The sequence below is a fragment of the Anser anser genome (genome assembly GCF_964211835.1).
Source record: "Anser anser genome assembly, chromosome: 9".
Classification (NCBI taxonomy): Eukaryota; Metazoa; Chordata; class Aves; order Anseriformes; family Anatidae; genus Anser; species Anser anser.
In genome coordinates this window covers 17043188-17055943 of record NC_139729.1, presented here as the reverse complement: position 1 = coordinate 17055943, position 12756 = coordinate 17043188, and the positions used below count along the sequence as shown (strand labels likewise).

At 51.8% G+C, this 12756-nt stretch overlaps 1 protein-coding gene and 2 long non-coding RNA genes across 5 annotated transcripts in view; all 3 read left to right on the top strand.

Annotated features, from left to right (window-relative positions):
* The first annotated feature begins 223 nt into the window (after nt 1-223).
* LOC310903835 lies at nt 224-5083 on the top strand. Of its 2 annotated transcripts, none has more exons than XR_014587850.1 (3): nt 224-995; nt 2774-3031; nt 3607-5083. It is a non-coding gene; the product is annotated as an uncharacterized lncRNA (long non-coding RNA). The 2 variants fall into 2 exon arrangements; XR_014587851.1 differs by having other exon boundaries at nt 3576-5083.
* Nucleotides 5084-5099: 16 nt separating this feature from the next.
* On the top strand, nt 5100-6821 carry LOC310903834. The gene is made up of 2 exons (XR_014587849.1): nt 5100-5173; nt 5269-6821. It is a non-coding gene; the product is annotated as an uncharacterized lncRNA (long non-coding RNA).
* A 1293-nt stretch (nt 6822-8114) lies between these two features.
* The window catches only part of CCDC50 (coiled-coil domain containing 50), a 42358-nt gene continuing 37716 nt past the window's right edge, over nt 8115-12756 (top strand). The window contains exon 1 of one of the 2 annotated variants that reach the window (XM_083847779.1): nt 8115-8298. In XM_083847779.1, coding sequence (XP_083703905.1) covers nt 8250-8298 — 49 coding nt within the window. In that variant the 5' untranslated portion in view covers nt 8115-8249. The remainder of the gene's footprint in view (nt 8299-12756) is intronic. The other variant, XM_083847780.1, reaches the window with a different exon arrangement.

Genomic DNA, 12756 nt, shown 5'->3' with positions numbered 1-12756 from the left:
GGTAATCCAACCCAATCGAACTGGAAAATTGACCAGGGTGGACAAAACCAGCCAGCCCAGGGGGTGGGAATGGAGAAGACCTGGCCCAGGCAAGCTAGATGCCACTAAACTCAGCTGCTATGCCCGAGGGCATTAACAGACCTTAATGGCCCTGAGCAGCCCCAGCTGGGGCCTCCACCCACCCTCTCTGCTGCAGGCTGAGGAGCCTCATTTAAGCTCAGCCCTTGACCCATCTTTCTTTTTGAGCTATGCTGGAGGGGTGCTGGTCAGCTGTATCTCTGGCCAGAGCACCTACAGGTCTGGATGTTGACCCGTACGCTGAGTTCCTGGCTTGACCTCAGACCCCTCCTGTCACCGTGTACATCTGTTGTTCACTGGGGTGTGTTTGACCCTGGTTGCCATCACTGGACCTGGTTCTGACCGGTGGGTTGGCTTCTAGCTTGACCTTGGATCTGCCTCATCCCTGTGGACTTTCCTTATGACCTGACTGAAGACCTGGGCTCATGATTGAACTTGACTGCTGTCTCTGGACCTGCCCTGCTGGCTGTGTTGCTGTGCGTGGCTTGCTGACCCTTTGGGGGCTTCTGTGTGCTGACCCCCCCTTTTCTTTACCAGGCAGACCTTGGAGCAGTAAAGACTTCTAGGTATTCTGTATGAAATTCCCATTTCTCTGAAGCCCTTTGAGCTTTGCTTCTAAATCTAATGGATATCTCTAGAAGAGATGGAGTCCCCAGATAACCAGCTTAATCTCAAAGCAGTAACACTTCTTTTTTTGGAATAAGCCTCAGACTAGAGGAATTCAACATGTTTCTTCAACAACTTGCAAGATGCAGGAGGCAGTGTTGAGCTGCTGTGAGCAGGAGAGCCTGAGCCTTGCTTAGAGTGGCAGGTTTCCAAACCACTTTGCATGCTGCGCATTTGGGATTTGAAGAGAGGGAGGAATTTTTCTTTTCCAGTGCTTCAACTGAGAACATCGCATGCATCATATATTTCAGGTGAGCCTCAGCAGTGTTCACAGGCTTTACTGTGGTCTTATGGCCTCCACTTAAGCTTTGTTTGTTTGGTCCTAAAGCAAACAACCTGCTCGGGGAGGACCTGTGGGAAAAGAGCCTTTGCTTAAGGTTGGGAGGAAGGATGTGTAAACTGTCCTGCAACCTCTGCACCAAGGATGGGACTTGGCTGAGACCAGGTATCTCAGCTGGTGGAGACAGGATTTTTACACTGCCATATGGGGAGACCTGGGTCTCTGCTTTCTTGCACAGAGCATTTCCAAGGATGAGACGAGGGTGGGGAATGACAGAGCTGGAAAAAAGGAGGGATTGTGCTCCATAGAGGGAAAGGCAGACTAGAGGCAAAACAGCCTCAGCAAGAGGGAGGAGTTAGGGAGCTTTTCTCAGCAAGAAAGGAGAGCTGCCCTCACAGCAGGGGTGAGGTGAGCTTCACAGAGGAATTCAGAAAGGCGGGAATCATTTTCCTCCCATCCTGAGCAGTGACTCGCAGTGCATTCCCCCATCCCATTGCATACCCCTACCCCCTCTGTCCACTTGTGTGCCCACTAAACCATTCCCCTCCTCAGTAGCGCAGTCCCTGCAGTCCCCTAGTGTCTGTCCTTCCCTGCATAACCATCATAGACCTGACACCACTTGTCTCTTCTCTCTGCTTTATTCTTGCAGCTGTCTGTCCCTCTTTCTCTCAAATGGTGCTTCACCTGATAGGAATCAAAGAAGGAGACACTGAAAAACACCCTGCCCTCTTCAGCCTTCATTCTTTATATATTTAATATCTGATTTCTTCTCTGCCTGTGTCACTTCTACCCCAGAGTGAACCTGAGAGAGCAAAGCCCAACCTGGTCCTGTTATTTAGAGCACCACTGGAAGGTGCTCAGATACCCTGCTGCTGGCTGGTGCAAAGTCTCGGACAGCACAGCTTCACTGCGGAAAGGAATTAAAATAATGTGCGCATAAGCCAGAAGAGCGGCCCCCCTTGCAGCTCCCTGAGAGGAGGGAGTGCATAATGGGGAGGGAGATGTAGTTATAAAATGAGATTCTCTGTTCCTCAGGGGACTGTTAAAACCAGTCAATATTTATGAAGCTTTTAGTCTGACTCATGCAATTTGTTCCCCCTTCTACGTGCTTGTCTTTGGGACTCAGCTGTTGCTTGGCCTGTTACTGCCATAAAATGAGACGCTGTGGTTTAACAGTCTCCTCGCTTAGCGAAGGAAGAGATGAAGGTCCCGGGCAGGGCATGAAATGGCTCCACTTGTCACCTCACTGCAGCCAACCGAGGGAGGGCACAGAGGGAAGCATCACCAGCTCCCATCAGAGGGGGATCACACTAAAGAGAAGCGGTGCCTCGTGGTTAAGGCAGAGGAGGGCAAGAAGTGCAGCTGGTCCTCCTGCCTGCCTTTCACGTCCACTCTGAGGGCTGCCAGGAGACCACTCAACTTCTTAGAGAATAAACCAGCTCCAAAGTGTTCTCCTGGAATGAGGGCTGAAAACAATGCAGGACTGTTAAAGCATGGGGTGTGAGAGGAGGCAGCCTGTGGACAGAAAACAGGGACCAGAGGCAGTCGTGATGCTGTTTGCACCTCTGCCTCTTAATCCCAAGCTGGAGCACCTCCTCCAGACCAGACCTGTCTCCCATCCCTCCTCACAAAGGGTTATTTAGCTGAGCCAGGACAGCGTCTTGAAGTGGTGTGATCTGGAATGACCTTGTTACACCATCAGATTTACTCTGAATTTGATCCTTCTCTGTTCTGACTCACCTTCTGCAGGCCCTGAGTCCAACCCGGATGATGTGTGAGCAGTGTCCCTGAGCTCAGCAGGGACTCAGTGCCCAGTAAGCGATGCTGTGATGTTTCCTTACAAGAACAGTATTACCCTACAGAGGCTAATCTACCTTGGCCTACAGAAAGAGGAAGGCTGGGAGTGATCTGGAGCAGGAGCTGGTTTTCAGGACATCTTCTTCCCTCTTCATCAGCTATAGGACATTAGAGAACAGCCACCTGTGGAAGTGCTAACTGAGGTAACAGGTCAGTATGCAGCAAACAAGATGTGATTTCTGCCCTAGAGCTGGGACTTGCCCTCCACAAAAGCAGTTACAAGCCCATCACCCTGCTAACAGCGACAGACCTCAGCTCCTTTTTTTCCACAGAATCACAGAAAGGTCTGGCTTGGAAGAGACCTTAAAGCCCACCCAGTTCCAACCCCCTGCCATGGGCAGAAACACCTCCCACTAGATCAGGTTGCCCAGGGCCCCATCCAACCTGGCCTTGAACACCTCCAGGGATGGGGCATCCACAGCTTCTCTGGGCAGCCTGTTCAGTGCCTCACCACCCTCATAGTAAAGGATTTCTTCCTAATATCTAATCTAAACCACTTTCCTTTAGTTTAAAGCCATTCCCCCTTCTTTTATCGCTGCACCTGTGCTGGTTCTGAGGCAGCCTCTGCAGAGCTAGCACATTCTGAACTGTCCTCAGCAAGCCCCAGCCCTCCAGCACCTGAGGGCTGCTGTCGGTGGGGCACTGTGTGTGTCCTCCAGACCACGCCGCAGCCACCAGCTGGTAAAATTTGCAGCCTGCTGTACGTGCTGATGTGGACTTGGCAGCTTCCCGTGTGACTGAGGAGGAATGAGCCGCCTCTCAGTTGTCCTGTTGCAAGTGTTGGGCTGAAGATGCTGAATGCTACCTGCATCAAGGACCTCTGCGAGGATCCTTTGCTGTGGCCAGAAACCTTTGTATGGGAATGAGTGCATGTGTCCGTCCGTCTCTGAATGTTTTGCTTGGATTTTGCACATTTCTTTCTACTTCCATCAGCCATTCTCAGTAAGTCTAAATTGAATGCAGCTTGTACATGTACTTTGGGCAGCATGGCCGTAAACAAAACGGGGTGATTTGCTGCTAGAAATGCTGGCTGGGGCACTTTTAGGGCTATGGGGGTCAACTCTGTCTGCAAAGGGTGCCAACTTTCACACTGTCCTTCCCCTTTCACCCTCTTCCTCATCTCAGTTTACATTATATGGTCTTTTGACTTATTGAGAAATATTACTTGTTTTTTGTGTTGGTATTTTTTTTTTTTGGAAAATGTTCTCACTAATGGTCACCCAGGGGAGGTCTTGTAGGGTAAATATATCTGTTTTATTTTGAGGAAATTTGCATAGGCAACCATAATACTTGCATTTCTGAGAGTCTGTCTTCTTACCTAGCTTGCCATTTGCACACAGGGCTCCTGAGACTCTCTGGTAGCTCCTGCACATGCAAAATGTGTTTTGTTGAGCGAACATCAATGTTTTGTGGATGTAAACTTGTATATATAAAATCATGACTTGAAATGAGGAATACCACTGAGATTTGAGGGTCTATCCGTTCCTCACATCACAAAGCCCTAGAAGTGGCCTTGGAAATCAAGGCTGGCAGAAGTGATAACACAAGATTTATTTTATTTTTTTCTAACCAGCAAAGGGTGGGAGGGTGGAAATCAAAAGGCGATCTTAGGTAAATTTAGCAGTTGTTTACAGTGGAATATAGCAAGCTTGGTGCCACATGAGAGCTGCACTGACTTCAGCCCACACCAAAGTTCTTCCGACAACATCAGTGTTGAATTTCATTCAGGACGTAGTGCCTGAATAACTGATGGTAGGCCAAGGGGCTTCCCCACTACCTGCCACTTTTATTAGGTTGCTTATGCCTCTGTTGTGCAGGCTTGCAGGCAGCTCCCTGCGGAGCACAAAGAGAAGAACAAATATCTGTTCTGGGGGTTTCTGTTCTTCTGACCTGTAAGAGTAAATGAAAGAGCATGATGCACAGCAGATGAGGGAAAAGCGGTAAATCCACCAGTTTTAGTATTACTTCTCACTTTCTTCGTTGCAGGAGAATTTTGGAACGCTTTTGGTCTCTTTTGCTGATGTGAAACTTAACTGCTTCACTGGGGCTGGGGGTGAACTACTACCCTTGCAAATGCATATGTAAAATTGCGGGCACAGATGCTGAGCTCATTTGCACATTGCAGTTTCCTGGGCAGCCTGTGCAAACATCTGATCTGTGCGTGTAGCTGAGCTGTGAGCAGCATTATACCTGACTTCTCGTTGTATGGGTTCTCTCTACAACTGGAAAGTCAGCAGAAGCCCTGCAAGTGCATAGCTCACGATTTTCCTGCTGCCTCCCATTATGTTACACGTAAGCACGGATTTTGTTTCCTTTGCTCTTCTGTTGCAATCACTCCATTTATAACCCCTGGCGTGCTTTGTTTTATAATACCCTAATCCTTGCAGGCTTCTGCTCCACTTTTCCTCCAGGGAGCCTGAATTGAACCCTTCAGCTACCTATGGAAATTGCACACCTGCTTCTTGTTGCTCCTTGCCAAGTGCTGTAACGTTGCTTCCTCTCATCAGCCCTTTCTGGCACAGGACTTGAAATCTCTCCTAAAGTGCATCTTTGCTCAGTTGGAAAACCCTCATGGGTTTTGGACACAGGTTTGTATGGCATCTGATATCACGAAACACCTAGAACCGTTTTTTCCATCCCTTTGCATTGACCAGTAACTGACACACACGTTCCTGCCTGTAGCATCATTATCTTCTGTCTGCCCCCACAACAGCCTCATCAGTCAGGGTTAGCCTTGCAGTCATTAGGGAAACTTTAACAAAGCCTGTTCTGCTGAAAGCAAACATCTTGACGAGGCCCAATTTATTTCACAGTTGTTATCCTGCTGACCTAAAATGACAGCATGACACTTGGAGCAGTACCCGGTTTATTTAAGAAGCGAGCACAGAATTGTGTCTCTTGGCCTGCAGAAGGAACGGAGCAGCACAAGGTGCTCCCAGCTCCTGGTCCTAGCAGCTCCCGCCCCCAAAATCTCACTGTGGCTTTTCTCGGGGCCAGTCCAGATGGCGTTGCTTTTAGCTGTTTTTAATAGTTCCAGTCTGTGCATCACACATCCCTTCAGGAGCATGCGGAGGGCTGGGAGGGCATTGTGTGGTGCCCCAGGATGACATGTCTGCTGTTTGGGGCAGTGCCTGGGCTCCCTGGGGACTGAGACTTGCCCAGTAGCACAGTCCCGGCCATCGCTGAGACCCTGCCTGCAGCTGTCTGATGGACCACGTTCCTCTGGTCGTGGCGTGCTTGGTCCTCAGGGTCTGCTACAGAGAGAGATGGGGCACGGTGCAAGGACAAGGGGCTGGAGTTGCGGGCTGCAGCGTGGGGAAATCCACCTGTTTTTTAAGAGAAAAAACACAATGAGAAAAGAGTGGAACAGTGCTCAGAGTGGTCGTGCGATCTCCAGCCTTGGAGATCCTTAAAACTCACCTGGTCAAGGCCCAGAGCAAGCCCATCACATTTTGAAGCCAGAGGTTGGACTAAAGCTCTGCAAATATCCCTCCCAAATGAAGGTGCTCCATGAAAAAGGAGTTAAACGTGTGCCGTGCACTTCAGCTCAAATTCTGGATCAGCTTCCCAGCTGCTTTTGTCCTGGGAAATGAGATGGGCTTGTCTTCCTATGAGATTAAGCTCTTGTGCGAGTTCTTTCTTTTACAAAAGACTGGAGTGTTTTCTTATCTTAAATAAAGTGGTTATTTTCCTAGCTTTATCAGGATTAATCTATCCACTGCAACGTCTATTGTCAAGCTAACTGCTGTACAATTTGCACAGGAAAAGCCTATGTCAGTCTAGCAGAAGGGACACCTTCCATGCTTTTGCCTGGTGGCGGCAGCTTTTAGACACAAGTGAGAGCCGGGAGGGTGATCTGAGATCCACCACAATTAGGAGCCCTTTGGGAGCATAAAACTTCATTGTGCCGCGGTGCTAGCTTCACATCAGCTTCACATTAGCTTCACATTTCCTGGATCCTGCTTAATTCTCTCTCATCTCTAGGCCCCCTGTGGTCATTCTCATGTTTTTGTAGGTCTTTGAAACCTTCTGTAGTCTTCACATAATTCATGCCATCTTCCAGCCTCAGAGTTTTCATCTGAGTGTCCCCAGATCAAGCTAAGATGTGAGAAGTTCAATGTCACAAAGGCAAAGAAAATGCTGTGTGCAGGGCCCCGTGCTGGGGAATGGCGCTGAGAGATGCTGCTCGCTGGTTTTACTCGTGCTGCCCCTCACGGGGGGCTGATCCAGCCCTTCTGGGCTCTGAGAGCCCTTCTGAGCTCTGGAGATGTTCCCCTCGTTTCCAGCACCAAGACCTCAGCACCACGCACGGTGTCAGCCTGAAGTTTCCTCAGGCCCTAGTAGAGCTCACAGCCCCACTGCTGTCACCCAGCAGGGTCTCACAAGAAGCAGCATGTTTGCTTGATTAAGGGAGCCGGAGAAGGCACGAGGAGCCACGTAATTTGTATAGTGGAAACCAGGAACCGCAGGAATCTTGACTAATTTGAGCGGCTGGCTTTGGCCTTAGATAAGATGGTACAAATCCATTACAGGAGACAAAGCAAAGAGCTGTGTGCACGGAGGAAAACTGAGGATCGCTGGGCTCGAGAGCTTAAAGATCATGTTTGTGAATGCAGGGTCCAAGCGTTGGCTGTGATGTATTGAAGGTGCCATGTGAATGTGAACGCCTCAGGCTTTCAGCTTGTTTTGTCCCTTCCCGTACCTACAGGGGGCTACAGGAGAGCCGGGGAGGGACTCTTTGTTGGGGAGTGACAGGACAAAGGGGAATGGCTTTAAACTAAAAGTGGGTAGGTTTAGATCAGACATTAGGATGAAATTCTTCCCTCAGAGGGCTGCCCCGAGGAGCTGTGGCTGCCCCATCCCTGGAGGTGCCCGAGGCCAGGCTGGGTGGGGCTGGGGGCAGCCTGGGCTGGGGGGAGGTGTCCCTGCCCATGGCAGGGGGGTGGAAATAGAAGGGGTTTTAGAAATAAACAAGAAAAGAAATAAAGGAGAAGAGAAATAAAGAAGTAAATAAGACATAATGAAAGGAAAAATAAATAAATAAATAAGAAAGGGGAAAAAAGATAAAAGGAGGGGGAAAAGGGGGGAAAAAAGGAATTAAAAAAAAAAAAGGAAAAGGGACAGACTGAGGCAGCCGGCCGCAGCAGGCAGGGGGAGGCCGCGGGCGGCAGAGGGGCGGCAGCGGCAGCCCCCGCCCCCCCGGCCCGCCCCGCCCCGTCCCCCGGCCCGGCCCGGCCCGGCCCGGCCCTTTCTGTCCCCTCCGCCGCCCCGTACGGCCGCTGCCGCCGGAGCCCGCCGCTGGCGGCTTGGTGCGGCGGGGCGCGGCGCGGAGCGGCACCGAGCGGCGGAGCGGAGCGGAGCGGGCAGCATGGCCGGGATCGGCATCGACCAGTCCAAGCTGCCCGGCGTCAAGGAAGGTAGGGCGGGGGCGAGCCCGCCGTGCCGCCGGGGGGAGCTCCGGGGGGGACCGGGGGCGGACCGAGGACACCGGGGGGGCACCGGGGGGCACCTGCAGCCCCTTCCCGGCCGCCCAGCCCGCCCTCCGTCAGGGCTAGGGTTGGCTCTGCAACCCATGCGTATGCAGCCCGTGTTCCCCAACTTGTTTCCCTTGCTGCTCGTGTATTTATTCCTAATTTCTTTTTATTTTTTATTTTAATTAAGCCTGAATTTGGCTACTTGGCTAGTCGGGAGCTGAAGGGGTGTGTGTTAGTGCAGGGAGCTGACCCCTCGCCTCCCGTAGTGCTTGTGGACAAAACCCCACGGCTGCCTGCTGAACTTTTAGGGCTTAGCGTTGGCCCCGTTGGGTCATCAGCGAAATTGTTAATGGTCATCAGAGAAATCGCACTCGGTCGTTTCGGTGCTGCCAGGGGCTCATCCTTAGAGCCTGCCCGGCGTGGTTACTCGAGGAAATTAACCCGGTTAAATTAATCTCTGCAGCGGGCAGATAACGTTGAGTTGCAGCTTGCAGGAGCTCGCCGCGCTCGGTCGGGGCGGCTGATGCTGAACGAAAGCGTGGCGATGGGGTGAAGTTCAGCCCGTCCCTGTGAATTCACACCTCTGGGCAGCGTGGATGGCGTTTCAGGAGCGCCCTGGTACGGGAGCTGTTGATACCAGATAGCGCTTGGATTAACGTGCTGTCCCCAGCAGCTCTGAGGGCAAAGTAGGTGAGGCCCGAGCTGCGTTGTGCAAAGCCTCGGGCGGGTTTCGTGCTCGTAGCTCAGAGATATCGTTTGCTTTTGTCGTGCGAAGTGTTGAATCCGAGCTATGCTTTGCATTAGGTGCTGTCGTGCCCAGCGTTAACACCAAGCAGGAAAGAAAAGCATCGCCTTCCGTACCTGGGGGGATATTTATTGCTCCCGATACAGAAATCACTGTTGATCCTTCGGGAAAGACATCCCCTTTCTCCGTGTTGGGCAAAGGTCAGCTTAGTCATTCATTAACAACTGAGCACGGTGCTGCTGCGTTGTTGTGGTTCCAGTACTTTGTTCTTCACTTGCTCCCCTTTTGGAGGGGTGTCTGTCTGTCTGTCCACGTCCAGCTTTCCTCCCTGGTCGGGGGTGGCTGGGACGGCTGCACGACAGTGTCGTCCTGCTCCTTTGTTGTGGGCTCCAAAGCTGCTCTACAGGCGGGGTCGTTTCCCTGCAAGGATGGCAGGGAAAATCTGATGACTGTGGCTAGGTGCTTACTACTTGTGCTTACTTCCTTTATTTTTTTATTTTTAAAGGCATTTATATTAGCTGAAAGCGTGACGTCGATGGAGCTTTGCTGGTGAAAACTACTTCAGCCAGTCCAGTTTGCTTAGTGGGCAGGAGTTTACTGCTGTAAGATATAACCTCAAAACACTCTCCCAGAGTAAGCTAGAGCTTGTTGCTGCAGCCTGCTGTTACCAAGCCGCTTTTTCCAGGCATGCAGAGTTCATGTTCTGACCGCTGTGGTCAGTAAAGCTCTTGTAAGACGTTTGCTGAAGGTTTTGGTGGTGGTTGCAATATGTGGGCTGAGCATCTCTGCCAGCATTTCCACTTGCTTCTCAAGTGCCTGTGACATTTTCTCTTTTCACAAGGCAGCTTTTGCCGCGTGCTCTTTTGACCCTCCCCGGGGGATCGCTCAGCTGTCTGTGTGTCAATCTTTTTTTTTTTTTTTTTTTAACTGGAGGTCTAATTTGCGAGCCTTTCAGGGACAAAAGCATCCTGGAAATATTATTTTAATTAGTTACTTATAAAGCGAGTAAAAGAAACTGGCTTGAGCTCTGCTTGCTCTCTGTCTTTCCTCTCCTATGCTCCGATGAAGTGAAGCTTGGGCAGGGCTTCTCTGCCTGCTTTAAATGAGCTCTGCAGCCCAGCTCAGCACCGTGCCTTGCCCCAGCACCTGGAGGTGTCCCTGCCCCTGTGTGAGAAGCTCCGGGGAGGTAATTCTGGAGCTGTGGAGACCTGTCCCTCCCCGGGGGGTCCATCTGTGGTCCTGTCTGCCTTTGCCAGAGGGCTGAGGTCAGTGACAGTGCTTTGTGGAAGGACCACCTGGCAGCCGAGGCTGAGGCTCAGTCCCTTACCCGTGTGGTTGGTGGTGGCGGGGAAAACCCCGGTGCTCCTGATCTCGGTGCTGGTCTGACACTGCTGAGGAGACAGAAGGGAGTCAGGGGGCAGAGCAGGAGAGATCTCTCTGGTTGGGCAGTACCTGGCTCTTTGGAACTGAAGAAAATTGCAGCGGCTTAAGTTTTTATTTGATTTTATTTTTAATAGCATTAAAAAAGCGTAAAGGCAGCGTGCCTGTGCCAGTAATTACAATCAACCCAGCCACACTGCTGCCACTTAAGCTCCAGTCCTGACAAAGGCGAATTGTCACCCCCACCTGCGCTGCGAGAGGCACAGCAGCAATGCTCACCTTATGGCTTCTTGTATTTATTGTCTAATTTGACTTCCTGAAGCTCCTGATCCGAACTTTAAAATGCTGCTGGTTGTTTCCCAAACGTGGAAGCAGAAGATGCACCTCCAGCTGCTGCCACAGGGAAACAGGAGAGGCTGGACTTATTGGCAAGGCAGCCTCGGGGACAGGCAGACTAGCTGGCTTTAGCAGACACGGAATAAAAGTTTGCTGTAAGCATCCGTCTTCCTCCCAGGCACAGCACCTTCCCTCTGACCCCTGCAGCTTAACCTGACCTTCACTGAGACTCCTGCAACAAAAGCCCGCTGGCTGGAAGCGACGGACGGGTACCTCCAGGGACAGACTGCCGACCTTATCGGCTTACGGCAGGGCTCGCGGTGTGTGTGCGCTCAGCTACACGACGGTGGAGGGAAGGAACTCGATATCTGTCAGAATGCAAGTGGGTTCAGAAAGCTTTGATGGCTGGCACGGTATCTGGCGAGGAGTGTGTGGGGATGGATTCCACTGTGGGATTTTTCAAGAGGGTGGTGTTGAGGGGTGAGCTGTCAGCCATGCTCGTGTGAAGGAAGGGTTCAACATCAGCTGGTGTCAGCGGGACAACTGTGAGAGCGGCTGACGGTCAGCCAGGTCGCCGTGAAGCCACCTGCACCGTGCCCTTTGGCTCCAGCTGATGTTTTTTTCATGGAGCATGATGTGCAGTGTCACAGCTCTCTGCTTTGCGACTTCCTCTGAGAAGTGCTCTGAAAAATTCAGGCGAGCTGGATGGCTCGAGGGCAGCGGGGCGGTGGAGGCTGATGGGACGTGGACACAAGATTTTCTTTCTAGGTCATTGGTTCATGTCCAGCCCTTCTGAGTAATAGGAGGTCTGTTTTTCCAGTGTGCATGAATTCAGTAGCTGCGGCTGTGGTGCTCATTTTGCCTCTGGTTAAAGCTGGGTGAAAGTTTTATTATGCATTCAGTTGTTCTGGGTCTGCAGTGCTTGGCAGAGGAGATGGGCAGGATTAGCATTTCTTGCTCGTGGCTCCAGAACTCAGCTCTGAGCGAGCAGGTCTGCCTCCTCCCAGCCCTTAAACCCTCGCGCTGTCCTCCGTGAGCTGCCATGAGCATTGTACCAAGGCAAAAAGATTGCCCCAAAAGCAGTCTTTGGCAGAGAAAGGCTTTCAAACTCAAGTTGATGCCTTCTGCAGACAGATATTTCCGTAGTTACTGACAAGCAGAGAAGTTTCAGGGCCGGAATGAAGGGTGCACAGCCTGTTTTGTCCTGACTCCTGGAGGTGGCCAGGAGGCAGAGGGAGTTCACAATACTAGGACGTTGGCTGGCGCCCATTGCTGCTGCCTGAGCAGTGCCTTGCAGACAGCATTGTGTTTACTGTGACCGTGGGCCTCTGTTTAATCTTTAATTTCCCGTGGCCGTGAGCAACGTCAAAGGGCTTGTGTGCCAGGCGGAGTTAGAGACGGCAGGACGGGCCCCTTGTGCCCTGCGATGGGCCTGTGCGAGGAAACCCTGCTCGGGGAAACGCTGGGATATGCCCTTGGGGCTGTGTGAAACGCCTCTGCTCTGCTGGAATTAGCCTTGTTTTTCTTCTTGATGAGAGATACCCAGCTCGCGTGAATGTGGCGATTTATGGATGAGGTGACATGTCCCCTCCCTGCTTCCTTGTCCCCTTCCCAGCGTGCGTGCAGCTGGCCGGCTGCTGAGTGCTGGTTTGAAGGCTGAAAGGCTGCGGGAGGTGGCTGAGCTGCTGCCAAAACCGCCGTAAAACTTCAGAACTTTAACTCCGCTTTCTGGCATTGTGCTTGCTGCTGACCTGTCCTTTTGTCTTCCTCTGAAAGGACGATAAAGGTGTTTGCCTTTCTGCTGCCCCTGCCTTGCAGTGCATTAGCGGCCCTTTGCTGGGCATTGCCGCCTGGGAAGGCAGGGCATCCCGCAGGGGTGCTCTGTGCTCTCCTTACCGTGCTGGATGGGTTTGGGCCACAGGGAAGTCTCTTGGCGTTTC